The sequence below is a fragment of the Ursus maritimus genome, unplaced genomic scaffold (genome assembly GCF_017311325.1).
Source record: "Ursus maritimus isolate PB19 unplaced genomic scaffold, ASM1731132v1 scaffold_11, whole genome shotgun sequence".
NCBI classification, from domain to species: Eukaryota; Metazoa; Chordata; class Mammalia; order Carnivora; family Ursidae; genus Ursus; species Ursus maritimus.
This window is the reverse complement of record NW_024423453.1, coordinates 39,211,203-39,228,122: the sequence shown is the minus strand read 5'-3', so window position 1 is coordinate 39,228,122 and position 16,920 is coordinate 39,211,203. Positions and strand designations below refer to the sequence as shown.

Here is a 16,920-nt window from a genome sequence, read left to right as displayed (position 1 = left end):
ACGCTGTTTGATAATTGCTAACATATGTGGCTTCTCTGTTTCATTGTAGTCGTCCTCGTGAGTTCTGGCGCCTTGACTACTGGGAAGATGACTTGCGGCGCCGGCGACGATTTGTGCGTAACCCTCTAGGATCGACACATCCTGAAGCGACACTAAAAACAGCCGTGGAACATGGTCAGTGTATAAACCACTCCTTGCCAATAGCAGCAGGTACAGTACTTGGTAATGAAGAGCATAACTTCATTATTACAAGGCACTGTAAAATGGTCCATACCACATTTCAGTTACTCACCCCAGAAAGAGAAGTTAAATTTTTTATAGTTAGTGTAGGGTCCTATTAAATTATGGTGTCAAGTGTGTTTATTTATTATGTTACACATGCAAAACTTACTTAACATAGACCCTTTGTTTCAGAGTAGGAGGATAAAATATTTCTCTTTTTAAGTGACACATTCAGCTTTGAGTAAATTAATCCAGGACGCCTGCCTTAAATCCATGAATATCAGAAAGACAGCATTTACAAACCAAATAGGTTTCTAGGTTCTGTTGTGTGTATATGGTTTTCCCTCAACTGTGGTATTTTAGCATGAGATTATGAAGTGGGAGAGATAGTAATAAATGTCCAAGTGCCTAGATACTTTCTGAGCCTTGATTTGTAGATGGTTGTGATAGATGGCTCCTGGAAAAAAGAGAATAGACATTATTTTCATATGTTACTGTTCTGCATCATCCTGTTATCAGAGCTTAACAAAACATTTTTCCCTTTTTTGATATAATGCATATCACTATGATTTGGATTAGACAGATGCCTGATGAGCAAATTGGAGAAAACTGAAAAAGTCCTTTGGATTTAATAATACACTCTCTTTGATTATAGGGTTTCACTTAATATTTTATAACTTTTGAAAGCCAATTAAGATACACTGATTAAGAGGGGGGGAAGCTCCTCTCTACATTAAATTAATTTTGATTTTATAAAATAGAAATTGGTTATTTTTAAATAAGATAAATAGTTTTAATTCCCTTTTTTCAAGGTATTGGTTTAACATGCAGCAGTTTATGGTTAAATGATAGTATGTAGTATACAGAATAAATTTAAAATTACATTCAATAAGGATATTAAGAATTAAATTAAAAGTCTGTGATCTTAGGTTTAGCCTCAGTCAGGCAGCTTAACCTCTTGCACTCAGCCTTAAAGAGCCATTTCTGGAAGAAAATGTCCACAATATGTCATCAGATATAACACCAAATGTGACATCAGTCCTTTAAAATAAATGATCATACAGAGAATAGTCAATAACAAAGTGATCTAAAAGCAATAATGGTCTGAGGGCCCTACATCTTCAACTACAGGAGGTGGGGAAGGAGAAATAAGATGTAGAATTAATTAGGCCACTTTCGCTTTTAGGGTTCATGTGCTTTTTATGTGGTGCTATAGATTTCTGAGTTATATTTATTTTCTCCTTTTCTTTCCTTTTTTTTTTTTTTCTTTTGGCTATTGACTCTTACATTGAAAAAAATCAGCTTAATTTTGCAGTTTTATACTTTTCAGTCAAACAGATGTTACCATGTGCACTTAAAATTTAATAAGTATATTTCTGTCTTCTTAACTGTCATTTAACATTGAGTTGTGAAGCCTGAAGTCTATCAGTGACAATAAATATGTTTTCATGAAAATTTTTCCTTTTATACCTAAGAAGAGACTTGTTTTTAAAAATTATACATAGGCAATCTGTTAATCCTTAATTTTGAAAGAAATACCGGTAACTGAATTTAAAATTTGTGGCATAGATTTAATACAGACCTTATTAAAATCTATCTCTATCAAAAATAGTACATGTAGCCATTTACGGGAATGGCAGAAGTTTTCATAATAAATTTGGATTTTACTGTTTTTGAACTTTACCTTTTAAAATAATATTTCAACTTTTTTTAATGCTTAAGAATCTGGCTAAAAAATATTTATTAGCAATGTTTACTGTTGTTTAAGACTTTTTAAAATCCTGTATGGAAGCAGATTTCACTCAAATTACTCTAAATAGTAACCGAAAGGTTAATATAATATTAATTTATTAAATTGAGAAAAGTAAAATAAAGCATTTTATCTAATTCCATCTTGACATATTCTACATGAATCTTAAAATGATTAATATTTAAAATGTTCTGAAAGATTAAAAACAAATATTTAATCTGAAATGAATTTTTTTTAAAACTAAATGTGTAGGAGATGCTTCAGTGGTCTGCCAATTAAGGAGATATGTCATATTTAATATAACATTTTTTGATAAGAGATACAAGTTTTTTGTCATACTTTGTATATATTTTTTAAGTAACGAATATTAGAGAATTTTAAAACTCAGCATATAGATTGTACAATGGTAGTGTTTCATGTCAGCCTGATTTACGCTCGTTCAGTATATAAGCCAAGAACTTAATTTGTTAGTGTTTTATTGAAGTATCTTACAGTTGATGTTCAGTTTTAATTTTGTGTTAATTATGAAATTCTTGTTCTTTAGCCTTAATAACAGTAAGGAAGCTAATGAAAATAAGCATTCAAAATCAAGTTAGCAAAACAAAGCAGTTAATGTGATCAAGAAGCAATTAAAATTACAGAATTTAGCATGAATAAATATTATGCTTCAATGTTGAATTTGAATATTTAAAATAGATATTACTGAGGGTAGTATGTCAGTTTTATACTGTTTAAGGATTTCTCACTTTTATTTATAGTTGATTTAACTAAGGAGATAGGACATCATTTAATGCAGAATCTTAAAACATCATGAACTATATTATTGTTATCAAAGGGAAGCATCTAAATAGAAATGCTGTTGGAGATTAGTTATGTATTTTAGTAGTAAGAGCCATCTTTTTTATAGATTGATTTGATTTGAAGGAAAGCCTCTGGTGTAAAGGTGGCAGAGTAAATACCTGAAGAGTGATGTTCTCTGTTCGGGCGATCAATACTAGCCCCATGACTCTACTTCTGGCTACCTTCTAGTTAAAAACAAATTTTTTAATTCTGACAATTTAATTGCCCTTCCCAAGTTCACATTAACTTGCTTGGGGAAAAGGGCCTTAGGTAATTTTTCAAAGAGAGACCCTCCAAAGTGGTTATTTATAAAAGTCATTTTGTAATGGGAGATTTCTTTAACTTTGCAGAAACTGAGTCATATTTTTAAATTAAAATTAATACTTCCTCTTATTATCAAATATTCTTTATGGAAATTAGCAGCAGCAAGCAAAGGTGGGTATTTGATTCTTGAGGGCATTTTCTTGCATTTTATGGTTTCAAATTTATTAGAAATTAGTTGTAATGATTTGTAACATTCTCCTAATGCATAGGGCCCAGTTTGTCAGTTATTTATTATCAGAGCATTTTAGATCTGGAAAGAACCAAAGGCTAAAGTCTATTCTAGCTTTATTCTTTATAAATAAGGAAACTGAGGAAACAAAAAGCCACATAATTCTTGGTATATACAGAACTAAAGCCCCAGGTTAACTGACAACTAATCAGATTTTCTATTGTAGTGCTATACTGTCTTCTAAAGTTCATTGTTAAATGTAATGGGAACTTTACATTTAAATTAAAGCCATGTAAAAAATGTTTTAAATGGTGGGAAGATTGGTTTTAATTCAAATAATAAAACAGTTTAGCAGTAGAATCCTAGTGAATTCAAGACATTTTCATTTTGTAGAGAATGTGCATGCTAATGGAAATATATGAGAAGAATTTAACATAGTTTAAGAAGTATTCTGTAATTGTGTGGAGTGATACAAGTAACTCATCTGGTTTTCTTGGGATGACAGATTATATAAAGATCCTTAATCATGCCATTCTCTCATAACTTCAGTAATGCCAGATACTGTTGCTTCCTTTTTAGGATCAACATTTATTCGGTTCTGTAACTAAAACTCATTAGGAGATGAACTTGGCTTTTTCTCTTAATCTCCCAATCATCTTTTGTAGTTTCACTAATATTTGTAGAGTAAATTGTCTTGACTTGGAACCCTTCAGAATTGCATGAAGTTTGGGACAATAGTTATGTATAAGATATTCTTTAAGCGTCTTGTTCAGAATAAGCAGTTATGGTTATAGGTATTTCACATCACATTAAATGGATACCCATATTCATTTTGCTTACATTTGAGGTCATTTTGTTATTCCAGTAGTAATTTTTTTAAGTGGTCAATTCTTAATGTATAAACTTCTTTTACTGTAATATGGACTATTGTTGATTCCATTTCACTGGCATAGTGGACTATTAACAGGGAGTTTATATGTCATAGGCGGAACCATTTTCTGTGTTCTTTTTCTGTTTTAATTTTACTTAGCTAGCTTGTGTTGCATAGATAATCAACTCATGCCTAGAGCTAGCTCTAAAGAACTTGAACTTTACATTTTGAGGACCAGCTTTTCTGTGAGCCCTCTCATTGCTCTTAGCTTCAGTTATTCAAAAGTCATGTTTCAAAGAAAGCATTTTTGACAGATTTCTCCAGTTTTATGTAACAATTACAGTTTAGTCATCAAGTTAGGGTAACTATTAAAACAGAATAAAATGTGAGACTATATTCATATTCATTATTGTTAAGAGTGATAAGAAAAATTTAAATAGTTATCATGTTTGGTAATAATTTTATTAGCCAGCAAAGATGTGAATCAGGCTTTGAAATGGAACCAGAAGTGTGTTCTGACGTCATCCAATTAAACTTTTATACTAGTGTAGAATATACTCACAAAAAATATCAAAACAGTTGATACTTGTTTTAATGATTGATTGAGTTGAAGGCAAACAGAAGTTAAAAATATACTTTCCCCAGCACATATAAACATAATTGTCTTTTATTTTATGCTTGGGATAGTTTTGTTCTAATTTTGAAACAAAAAAAAAGTTCTTAAGCAGAGAGCTATTAGACCACTGAGAATTGAACACCAGCGCATGTGGTGTGTGTTAGAGTACTGTTGGTAATTTTACTGCTGCTAACTTAAAATCCTCAAGGGGGAGTTAATTACAGGAAAACCATTCTAAATATCAGTAAGCTGCATATTTTCCATGACAAGAGGTTTTTCAGTTGAGGTTGAACAATTCCAGAATCTGAGCTTGTAAAAATAAGTAAATAAATAAATTAAAGTGGGTGTTTGAATGCATACAGTAGGCTTATAGTACTTCAAAAATTTTTTCATAAAATTCTATTCAATTCAGAAGTTAATTGTGTTTTAATATGTGTCGGCATGATGAGAACATATTAAAATTTTTTAAGTTCCAGTTGGATGGGATAACAAATTATATTTTGTGGTCATTTAAAACGAATGAATTTATTTATTGAGCTATTTTAAAGCCCTGCATATTGCTACCTGGCTACTCTCATTTTTTGTAAATGTTTACAGATTAGGGTTTTTTTTTTCCTTTCTTTCCTCCCTGCCCCCCCACCCCCCGCCCTATGTAAGTAAGCTTGGTGTAGTGTACTTCAGGGCACGTATGGTAATAATCAGAGATAGTAATGAGCAAGGTATTAAATTTGGTTCTTTCTGATATGTTTGTCATATGCTCATCAAATTTAGGTTTGGAAATGAATATTTTTGTATTCTTAACTTGTTTATTATAATTTTGACTTAACCTTTTTTAAATGCACTATAAGAAACAGAAGAATTATTAAACTAATTTATAAACTATATATATATTGATATTTGTATAGTGGTTAAGATACTGGTACCATAATGCTTGGATTTTAATTCTGACTCTACTTCTCACTAGCTGTGTTGCCTTGGGCAAGTTATGTAGCCTCTCTGAGCCTATTTACCCATCTAAAAAGGAGAAATTAGAGGGCTTAAGAGAATTAAATGAGTTAAAAGTAAAATAAGTAAATAAGTTAAATAAAGTGTTTTGAACACTCCCTGCACATGGTGTTATTTAATATTAGCATTATTATTATTTCTGCTTTGAAGAAGGAACTGTACATCTAGAAAAAGAGAATGTAACATTGATTTTGTTCTAAAATCTGATTGGCAATTGTTAATTTACTATGATTTGCTTAGTACAGAAGATGGTGGTTTCTCTTTGTATATCTCAGTGACCAATATATTTTTAGTAATACTGATAGTAAATTGGAAAAGATCTTGTTTAGGCTCAGGCCAGTGTTTATGATTTCAGAGTAAGAAAATATAAATATTTGAAATATAAACAGTGATATAACAACTTAATGCTGTTTCCCTAAAAATTAGATGTTTTTTGGTATATTTCCTTGTGGCTTAAAAAATAAAGGCATTTTAATTAGATATTTTAAATTTTTCAAAATATTTATTAAGACCTTCATATGTGTGCGACGTACTATGCTTATTATTTGTGGGTATGTAGGAAAATAAAATTTGATTTACCCATAGAGGGTATTCAAAGCTAAATATAGAGAGCTTCTTCCCATGAGTTCCTTACTTAATATAAAGCAACTATTTTCTTTTAAAGTAATGCCATTAATATTGTACACAGATGATATACATTGTGAACTCACAATAAATAAGATAAAAATAGACTTTTACCTTTATTATTATCCATAACCATACCTATTAAAATCAAAGAGTCTTTGATTTGTCAAAATGTTTAGTAACATACATGTAGTTTAACTATTTAGAAAAAATTACATAGATAAACATTAGTCACGTTACTGCAAACATCCTTTCTGGGTTTGGGGCCTTAATGCCTAGGCAGAAACTGCCACAGAGCAAAAAGCCTCACTAGCCATCTGATTTCCATATCAATGGCTGCTGCCTGGGTGGATCAGGTGTGCTGCCTCCTGGATTTCCCTAGCTGGAAACCTGGGAATATCAGTAGTGTAGCAAAGTCTAAACTTTCCCTTACAAGACAGTGTGAGTTTTTAAAAATCACAGCCGAGAATTTAGTATCTGCTTTTATGTATTTCTGAAGGAGAAAGCTGCTCAAAGCAGTGGGAGTTACTCTAGGGAGGGATATGGGGTTTCGAAGTCAGAATTTTGAGTGTCCGTGTTTTCTCCTTTCAGCTGCACCTCTCTTCCCCTTTCTGATTCAGTTGTGGGCTGTAGGTGCTCCACAGAGCTGCTTCGTTCCCTAGATTCGGTGTACCCTTTTCCTCTTTGCTCTCCTTCCTGGCTGCCTTGTCACAGTGGCTGAGAATCTGGTGCTGCTGCTCTCCACGCTGCTCCAGTTCAGGCCCTGTAAGACTCTTTGCCCAGATGCCTCTCCTCCCGGGCTTTCTGTTATGTTTGCCCCCTGGGGTGTCTTAGCCTTTTAGTTTAAACACACGGAGGAGGTAGCGTTTGAGCCTCCACTTAGTTTCCACAGTGTCTTACTCTTGGATATTTATATAAAGGCTGAAGTTGGGGTCCGGGTGGGGTGAAATGTGGGCAAGGGCAATATGAAGGCAAGAGGGAGGACTGGAGTAAAGAAGAGAATGCAGCTTCTGAGAGCTGCTGTAGCTTTCTTGATGTCAGCTTTGGCTTCGGGATTGGGCTTGCATCCTCATTGGCTGCGAATCTCTCTTAGCTCTGACCCTTCTTACGTCTGGATTCTCCTCTACAACCACTCCCGACCATTTCATAATGTTTTGTCAGTATAATCATTATTTGCAGGAATGATCAGCCTTTCTTATTTTTCAGTATCAGGTAGGTATTGTTTCCAAAACTGGGTTCTGATTTTTTCTGCTAATTTCCCAAAAATGTGCTGCCTTTGAACCCTCTCTTGCTCTAACTGTAAGTAAATAAGTGGTTCGGTGAGCAGTGCAAGGGTCAGATTTAATGGGATTAGGGTGCTTGTTCAAGGTAACATTAGACTAGGCTTGGAGAATCATGTTCGTCAGAGGGAACATGTGTGCCATCCCAGTCACTTTCCCACCGTGGATGACTCTCTGTAAAAATGATTGACCATCTTTGGCCACCTATCCTTACCTCACTTCCCTGCCCCTCTGCCAAAGTACTCTTCCCCAGAGCTGATGGACAGCTTTGTTTCCTTTTCATTTCAGCTGCAGATGAAGATATCCTCGCTAAAGGAAAACAGTCCATCAAGAGTCAGGCTTTAGGAAATCAGAACTCAGAAAACGAGATCCTCCTGGAAGGCGACGATGATACTCTGTCATCCGTGGATGAGAAAGATTTAGAGAATCTCGCTGGTAAATTTCAGTGGTTGTGCGGATATTTCAGCTAGCTCCGGGCCAATAAGCATCTAATTACTTACTTTTTCATCTGTGACCGCTAGGACTACCGAGTTTACACCCATAATTACTTTAAATAAAGATTGTTTTTGTTCTTCCAAACATTTTCCCCCTGATCTTCAACACGGTTTCCCCCTTTTTTTCCCATTCTTTTCAGTTTCTTTACCCTTCTCATCTTTTTCGTTTATGGATAATTTTCACTGTAAAAGAAAAAGGTTTAAAAGCAGCAACAACAAAATTCCTTCACCCGTGGGAGTTACCTAATCTCTATAAAATGAGAGCTATAAGTAAAATTTTGCCAATTGTTTTGTGAATAAAGCTTGGAGGCAGATGAGCTATTTGCTTTGATATACAGGTCTTAGTGAGCATGCTGCATATACATTTAACTCTCTCAAAAAATCCATTCCAAGAATGCTATGGCTTTTCACAGGATCCACATATTTTACCTGATGTAGGAATTTTGATTTGCACTCTGCAGATTTTCAGTTTTACTTCCCTTATGGGAAAAATTCTCTTGTTTAGCCTGAAATTTTAGTCATTCATTAAATGGCTTTTTTTTCTTTAATGCCTGTGGCTCTCTCCCTCCAGGAGGGAAGTCTGAAAGATTCTACAATTTCCGTAGGTGGAAATTATACAGTCTTCTTTTTTGATAATTTTAATTTAAGAGAAAAGGCATCAGGAATTTTCCATTTAGTGATAGGTCTGCAACCTGTGCTACCATGCGGTGATTTATAATGAAAAGCAAAAATAGATGATGGTGTCTTCTCTGATGACCATAAACCTCTCTAGAAAGTAAAATAAAATTAATTAGAGCACATTGTTAAGGGATTTGGGCTGAGCGTAGAGAGTAGGTGGACAGTGGTATTCTCTAGCCTTTTCGTTCACATCTATTTACCCATTTCCTCCTCCTTTATTTTGCTTCTGTTCTTGCTACTAGTAATACATTCATACAGTAATAGAGGTGAAAGGGGAGTTTAATTATATAATCTTGACAATGGCAATAGGATTAAGAAGTAATCCACACTAATAAAGTGGTGTGGGTTAGAAATGAAGTGGAAATTGTCAGGGGTCTTCTGTAGGACCTAGGCTGCCCTAGCTCCTGCAGCTGTCTGCTTACCCTGTAATTGAATGTCTAAGAGTGATTGAAAAAATGTTATTTCTTCTCAGGATTACATGCTAATGTACAGAGGGCAAAGGAGACAGCAAAAGAACACATAGCTGCTTATTTCATCCATTTATAGGGATGAGCTTTGGGAAATCATGGCTGTTCTGCAGCTATCTGCTGCCCATCTGCAAACACAATGTATTTGTACATTGGGAATAGAGGGCAAAACCTGCTCTGATCTCCTCAGAGCATCCCTTCTATTGTCCTACTGGCACACATTAAGATTGATGTGAGATTAAGGACCAGCACCTTCTAACAATCAATGGAAATGTCGATTCATCTGAATTTTGAAACACTTATTCACCCATTGATTACCTGAATAGGTGTACCATGTTTATAGGCACTATATTAATTCAGAACTATAAGTGCCAATCTTCTTTTTCTGTTTTCTTCACCTATAGGATTTGTATAATGAGGAATTGACGGGATTTCAAATTCTTACTCTTTCTCTCTCTGCCTAAATATATATATGTATGTAATATAATTATTATTTTTAATCCTTTATTTTAGGTTTAGCTCTAATATACTTTATGCTCTTCTATCTGTAGTGAATCTATTGTTTTCAGTAGCAGGCTGATTTGTCTCTTTGATAAGCCCTGTGGAGATTTGATTATTCCAATAAAAATTCATTCACTTGGAAACCCACCCTCCAGCTGTTTACTCCCAGAGTCCCTGAACTACACTAATATTAGATTTGGAAGCATTGAACAATATTTAACAGTGGAAAAGCAGGCTTAGAAAAGAAGTATTTTTACCAATCTTTCTTGGGTAAAGTTGTTATAGAAGAGGTTTTGTGTCAACCTGGCACAAAATCTTTATCAGAGAATATGGTGTAACGTTTCTCACTTCACTAATAAGGTAGTGATCTTTGTTGTAATCATGCTTCAGCCAAACTAAGCTAACCTCTGGCCTTGGAAGCCTATTGAGTCTTCCTTGCTTCTGGTTGTTGTTCCATGTTGTTGGATAGCCTGAGGCTTGTTTTCTAAATGGAATGTGGAAGGACTTATTTAGGCAGAGCCACCTTCTTACCAGGAGATTAGACCAAAGCTTTGCAGACTCCCTGTAAAATAATTGCCTCCTAGTTTCCTATTATCATTAACTGCTTACTATAAACTTCTTAGTATGAGAATCCTAGTAACTTTGCATTTTCAGAGGAAGATTTGGGGTCGACAGAATTTTTAAGTGTAGACAATTTGGCAGACAATTTGGTGCTAGAGGTGAGAATTTAAAAATAAAATTTCTGGTTGAATCTATTAGATTTTTGGAAAAATGTCGTTCCAACTTGTGTGGCTCGTCTTTTGCTTTTGGCAGGTCCTGTCAGCCTGAGCACACCGGCTCAGCTTGTGGCCCCCTCTGCTGTAGTAAAGGGCACTCTTTCTGTCACCTCCTCCGAACTCTATTTTGAGGTGGATGAAGAGGACTCTAACTTCAAGAAAATCGACCCCAAGGTGAGAAGATAAGGAGTGGGTTTCACTTTTAAGCATTTTTTTCTTATGATGGGATGGTGGGCTGCTGTTGGGTAGGATTGGCATTGGTAAACTCTGACAGATTTAGTTTGTATTTCTTGCTGAATTGCTTCTGCCTATATGCAAGGCAACTATCTCCTTTAGCTTATGATTCCCTTACCAGCTAGTTAGATTATTGAAGTTCATTTAGATTCAAAAACAATTTCCACTTAATTGAGTTTATCATTAGCTCATTCCGGGGTTGGGGGAGAACCGTAGGGAATATCGTTCGGAAAAAAATTTTGCCGCAAAGGGTCCAGGGTGAATTAAGCTACAAAATTCAGGGAGGTTGAGAGTGGAATTATTTTGTTTAGCCTTTATATTTTCTGGTTATAATACCAATATATCACTCTCCTTGCTTTGTCCTCATGACTTACTACTCTGTTGTGCACGCAAGCATGTCTTGTGTGTGTGAGATACCTCTGTTTCCCATTACCTACAGTCGATTTTACAAGGCACTGCATAATTTCCTATTCTTAAATGAAAATGTAATTTCCCCTTTAAAATACATTTCTGATTACTTTTCAGACCTTGGCAACTTTATTTTACTAAGAAACATTTGTGGCACAGCCATAAAGCCAAAGCTAGGTTATTTCATGAAAGTGAATGGCAGAATTTGTTCTGATAGGAAACAGTCTCTTTTAAAATGAGCAAAATAAGCAACCTGTAGAAGAGAAATGGCTTAAAAGATGGAATTATTTATTTTATAGTCTGATAGCTTGTGTGACCACACATATTTTGAATTTATTGGTAGGAAGTTCTTTGGTATTATAATCATGTGAATTATTAAATTTTAGTGATTTTGAAGTATTACAAAGTAATTACTGATGAAAATGTTATAATTTTATTTAAAACTTTACAAACAAATCATCTCTTGTCTTACATGTGTTTCTAGCATTTTGTTTCAGAATTGCTGCCTTTATTAAGATAAGATTTGGTAGACTGTATGAAAGGAAGGCTATGTTGGAAGTGATTGTTTTGAACTTGATAATTCAGCTAATTCAATGTAGAGAAAACTTTGAGAAATTACATCAACTAGAAAAATCTCGTACTTTGTTACATGGCTCTGCTATCTGAAATTGTATTTTAGTTTCTTTAGGAAATGAAGGTAACCAAAATTACTTAAATTCTCTAACTTATGGTACTTTGTATGTTCGAGAGGCTGAAGTCTAATTCAGAATATTCTATTATGCTTTTGGACATATGTGGCAAAGAATCTAAAATGTGATGTAATTTAAAGGTGTCTAATGTAATTGTTCTCAAGATTAGGATCTCTGCCAATCTTTGCCGTGAGGCTCTTTAAAGTTATTTACTCCTTTTGAGAGAAGTTATAACTTTTATTTCTGATTTTATTCTGTGCAACATCATTAAATTAATTTTTCCCCTATTGCTTGTGCAATACAGAGATCTTTTAGCCTAATCGCAGCATTTGTCTTGTACCCCTGCAACCTGCCTAATGTTACAGAAATCAAAGTTTTGCTAATTTATATTCTTAAAATTTTTCAGCCAGTTATTGGAAGAAATTTTTATTTGGTGTGGATGTTGGTGCTTTTAGGTGTTTTGTAAATGAGGACACTTGTGTTGTGGCAGTGCTTTTCTTTTTTTGTTGGTGATACCTGCGTTAAATAAGGTAGGGAAAAAATACTGAATTTGGGGAATTTTTGTTCTTATCAGGACTTAAAAACTTCCTCCTGGGATAGTTGGAGGGAAATAATGTCTAATGCTGTAAATACTTGTGTGCATAAGAAAAAAAAAAAAAAAGGTCATTTTAAGATGTCATTTTTATCTTTTAAACTAAACACTGTGCCCTTAAATCATTTCTTTGTAAATGTGAGCACCTACTACTTGCTTTGAAAATGTTCCGAAAAAAATCAGAACATTTTCCCTGGAGAATAGTTCATTTTTATTATTAAAAAAATCAGTATTTTTGTCTGAACCACTTAGTATTACAGTGAGTTTGTTTTACATCTACGGGAAGAGATCAGAAAAAGATACAGTGTAGGTTGAAAGAGTAGAGATTATTTCAGAACTGATAAGATCAAAGTTTATATTTCTAAAACAAAACTATTTTTACTAGGGAATTTTTACCAGGGAATCCGAGAACTTAAGCCTCTTTTGTCAAGTGAACTAGGCATCAGAGCTCTGAGTACCTTCCTTGTTTCTCATCCATCTATGCTGTCCTGCTGATCATCCCTCCATACACTCCCTCCCCCATGCAAACTTCTTCCTCAGATCTTTAAAATTCCTTTTTAGAACATTTTTGTCTACATCTCTCATTCATGGATTTTTCAATAAATCAAAAGCTGGACTAATGCAAAGAATAAATTTTAAATCTTAAAGGGTAATATCTGACATATTTTCTGTACCTGTGCCTCATTATTAGCATATCTAATGGAGTATATTGAAGACAACATAAGACAAACCAGTTCCTTTGGGATACTTTCAGTTTTACTAATTATTTTATTTTTAATTAGTTATTTCCTTGCATTAAAAACAAACCTTGGTTAATTTAGATGAAGTGTTAAAACTAGTAATTAGATTGTTAACCTTAGAAAAGCAGGAGTAATGTACTTTTCCTGTATGTAAATTCTTGAAACAGCAATTTTTCTTTGGTCATAAAAATGGTATTAGAACCTTTTTTGTTTCAATTGCCTATAAGCACCTTCTGAATAATTCTGGGAATTTGACAAATAATGGTCATAGTTATGGCATTTATAATTAAACCTTAAAAAATTGAGGTAGTTTCTGAATCTGGATTGTTTATATCACCATTTGCTGGGTAAAAAAGAGTATTGCTATAATTATTTTATTCTTTTTTTGCTAATATAATTGTCAAGTTTTTATTATTTAAAGCTCGAAGAGGACAAATAATTGAAAGGAAAGTATCAACTGATCATGTTAACTACTGAGAAAAGGTCCATGAATATTGCCTTTGTTTTTCAGACTCAGAGTGGATTTTTAAAAATTATGTTGTAAGAAAGCAAATCTCTTAATTTTTAATGTGAAATCATTTTTTTTTCTATTTTAAACATTAGGACCAAAGTCTTTTCTTCCACACAAAAATCTGTTTTTTTCAAGTGTGAAGAAAGATGTTAGTTTAAACCTAAAAATTTACAGAACAAACATTATAGTTGGGTAAAATTAATATTTTCTGTTTTCCAAGGATTGGGGGAGGAGGGACTTATATGGTTAAATCTACAAAAAGAGCTGTATTTGTAAATTTTGCGGATTAGAGTTCCAGTGAAAGCTTCTTGCATTTAGTTCCTGAAGTTCACATCTTTACATTGTAAAATTATAAATTGTGATCTCACTTGCCTTCATTTAAGAACAACCCACAGTCAATTACAATGTAAAGTAATATTTTTATTACTGTTTTCAACAAGACTGCTTAGGGTGAGGGTAGAGGTGCAAGAAAGGGAGGGGCACAATCTGACATTGGCACTGAGATACATTTAACATCAGCAAAACTTTTTTTAAAAGAGAAATTTTACATATAATTAAATACTTTTTCTCACTTGGTGACAACATTCAGGCAACCCAAAACAAAATGAAATGAGAGGGAGAGGGAAAGGAAGAAGATGAGAGAGGGGAGAAAGGAGAAGGGGAGAGAAGGAAAAGAGGAGAAACTATTATACATTGATTTGAAAATGTACCTTGGGTTTCATTTTGTGGTGGCAAAGCCCGATTGCTTCTTTTGTGTGACTTTTTAAATTCACATTGTTTGGAAGAAAAACGATCACTTTTGTGCAAGAATGTGATTTTGTTTGTTTGGTTGGTTGGTTTGCTCTCTTTTTGTTTGCTTGGTAATTAACGAAGGTCTTGTGCCTGCTTCCTGTTTCTTTCAGGTGGCTTATGTAAAAGTTTGTGTCCGGAGTTTCTGTTGTTTGTAGCTGAGTTGTGGGTGTTGTCTGTAAGAGAGCATTCCCGTTTGTGTCGCTTTTCAAGCAGTCCCCAGCACCCTATAGTTTGTCCAGGCTTTTGGGATTGGTGAGAATTTCCCTGGCCAACCTCCAGGTCTGCTTGGCAGCGCTCTCCAGGGCCGAATGGGGCTTGCCCTGAAAAAGGTCGAGGTTGGGCAGAAAGTAGTGAGGGCAGCGGCGGCACTGCAGGCAGGAGATGAGCTGCAGCAGGATGCCGTTGAGCCGATCGCCTAGGCACGCCTCGTCCCAGTCCGTTTCCCGCGGGTGTTTCTCGCACTCGTACAGCAGCAGCGTCTTCATGTGGTAGTTATTGAGCGGCTGGCCTGGCAGCTCCAGGTGGCGGTCCCGCAGCGTCTTCAGCACCGAGAGACACTTGTTTCGGCAGCCGCCCATCAGCAGGCGGTTCTCAGCCTCCCCGAACTGTAGCACCCAGGCATCGCTCTCCGCAGAGCTCTGCTTGCCGGTCAGTGAGTAGCACTCCTTCGACAGCAAGTTGAACCCTTCGGCCTTGACCTCCGCCACCCGATTGGGGCCGGGCCAGGGGATATGGGGCATAGGCCACTGTGCCGCACTGCGAGGCCAAATACCGGTGCACTTGAACGCAGGAGTGATTTGCACCACATAGCGCTCCCTGATGCGCAACTTGACCTCGCTGGTGTCTGCGATCATCTTGACCACATCCCGATAGCTGCACTTGTCCACCGCCTGAGCCACCAGGGTCTGGAAGCGTGAGCGGATCTTGCGCGCTGAGAGGTAGCCGGACGCTGTGATGAACTCGACCCAGAGAGACATGCTCCGCTTCCGCCCATCACTCAGTTTGAGCACCGCGCAGCCGGGCAGGGAGCCGTCGTCCACGAAGTTGAAGACGCCCATCTGGTTTAGGTAGAGCACCACCTCGAATTCCGTGGGCGAGATGACCTCCAGCCCCTCGTAGCGGGCATCGATCTCGCTCAGGGAGCTGATGAAGCGAGGCTCCTGTACCTCCACTTCCTTTAGCACGTCCGAGACCACCTTACAGACCTCTCGGATGGTCTTGGCGATGGCCGCCTTGCGCGCTTGGCAGCGCTCAGTGTAGTATTTATTGAGCTGGTAAACCAGCTTGGCCTGAGCGGCGATCATGTTGGGGCACAGGTCCGGGCTATACACCGGCGTCTCGCAATACGTTGAGGGATCCAAGGCTCACGCAGTGGTGGTGGCCCTGCGGCTGGCGAAAGAGGCGTCGCGCTTCCCCTAAGCCCCACTTTCACTCTCGTTTTCCACCTGGACTGACCGGCTGATGAAACAGCCGGCTTTCTCTTTCTTTCCCCTCTTTAGAAACCTTTTTTCTTCTCCAGAAATAAGGAAAAAAAGGGTAATCTTTGAAGAGGAAAAGTACCTGCTGGGACTTTTTTGCTTGATGTGTAAAATAAAGATGTGCTTGTGAGAGAGGGGGGGGGGGAGGGGGGGTGAGAGGAAAATTCAGGTTACCAAGAGGTTAGGCTTAGATGTCTGCAGCCGAGATTGCCCAAAAATCTGGAAATGAGGTCTTTTAAGTGCCAAAGTAAATTTAAAAATAAAAGCGAAACATTCAGTGTTTCATTCTTAAACTTCTCTCCCACGCTGGTAGGACTTCTTCCTCAGCGTAGGTAAGTGCCTTTTTCCTCACCCTCCCCCAAACGGAAGGTGAAGGACGTAATTAAGGTCCAGAGAGCAGTGAAGTGCAGCTCAGTCCGCGGCACACTTGGAGGTTTGCAGACGCCCCGCACTCTCAGCGTGATGGTCTGGTCTCTTCTCAGGGGGTCGTGTTGTAGCGGTTTTCCTCTTTTCCTACTGGAGGCGTTGTTTGGACTGGGTTTGTTTGTTTGCAGCGGTTTCTTCTTGTCTTTCTCTAGGTGCAAACCGCTGGAAGTTGTTTGGTATTCATTTCTGCTTCGTAATTTATAATTTTGGCCCTCACAAAATCTGTTTTAGTGTGACGAAGTCGTTGCTTGCGTTGCATCTGGGGTTTAGTTGTAAGGATTCAAGGGTTTTTCTTCTCCTCCCCCTTTAGGTTGCTTGTGCAGATTCCACTTTCTGAGTCGTCTTTCCCTCCTCCCCTCCGACGTCTCTCTCCTTTTCTCTCTCCCTCCTTTTCTCTCTCCCTCCTCCCTCCTTTTCTCTCTTCCTCTCTCTC

At 36.6% G+C, this 16,920-nt stretch overlaps 2 protein-coding genes across 2 annotated transcripts in view; one reads left to right on the top strand and one right to left on the bottom strand.

The window, feature by feature from the left end:
• LRBA (LPS responsive beige-like anchor protein) overlaps positions 1 to 16,920 on the top strand; it is a 762,114-nt gene that overhangs the window by 469,563 nt on the left and 275,631 nt on the right. Inside the window, exons 38-40 of the mRNA XM_040626351.1 lie at positions 50 to 174; positions 7,990 to 8,136; positions 10,655 to 10,791. Coding sequence (XP_040482285.1) covers positions 50 to 174; positions 7,990 to 8,136; positions 10,655 to 10,791 — 409 coding nt within the window. The remainder of the gene's footprint in view (positions 1 to 49; positions 175 to 7,989; positions 8,137 to 10,654; positions 10,792 to 16,920) is intronic.
• Positions 13,675 to 16,141, bottom strand: MAB21L2 (mab-21 like 2). The gene has a single exon (XM_008685471.2). It carries the CDS (start codon positions 15,885 to 15,887, stop codon positions 14,808 to 14,810), a length of 1,080 nt encoding a protein of 359 aa, XP_008683693.1. The 5' UTR covers positions 15,888 to 16,141; the 3' UTR covers positions 13,675 to 14,807.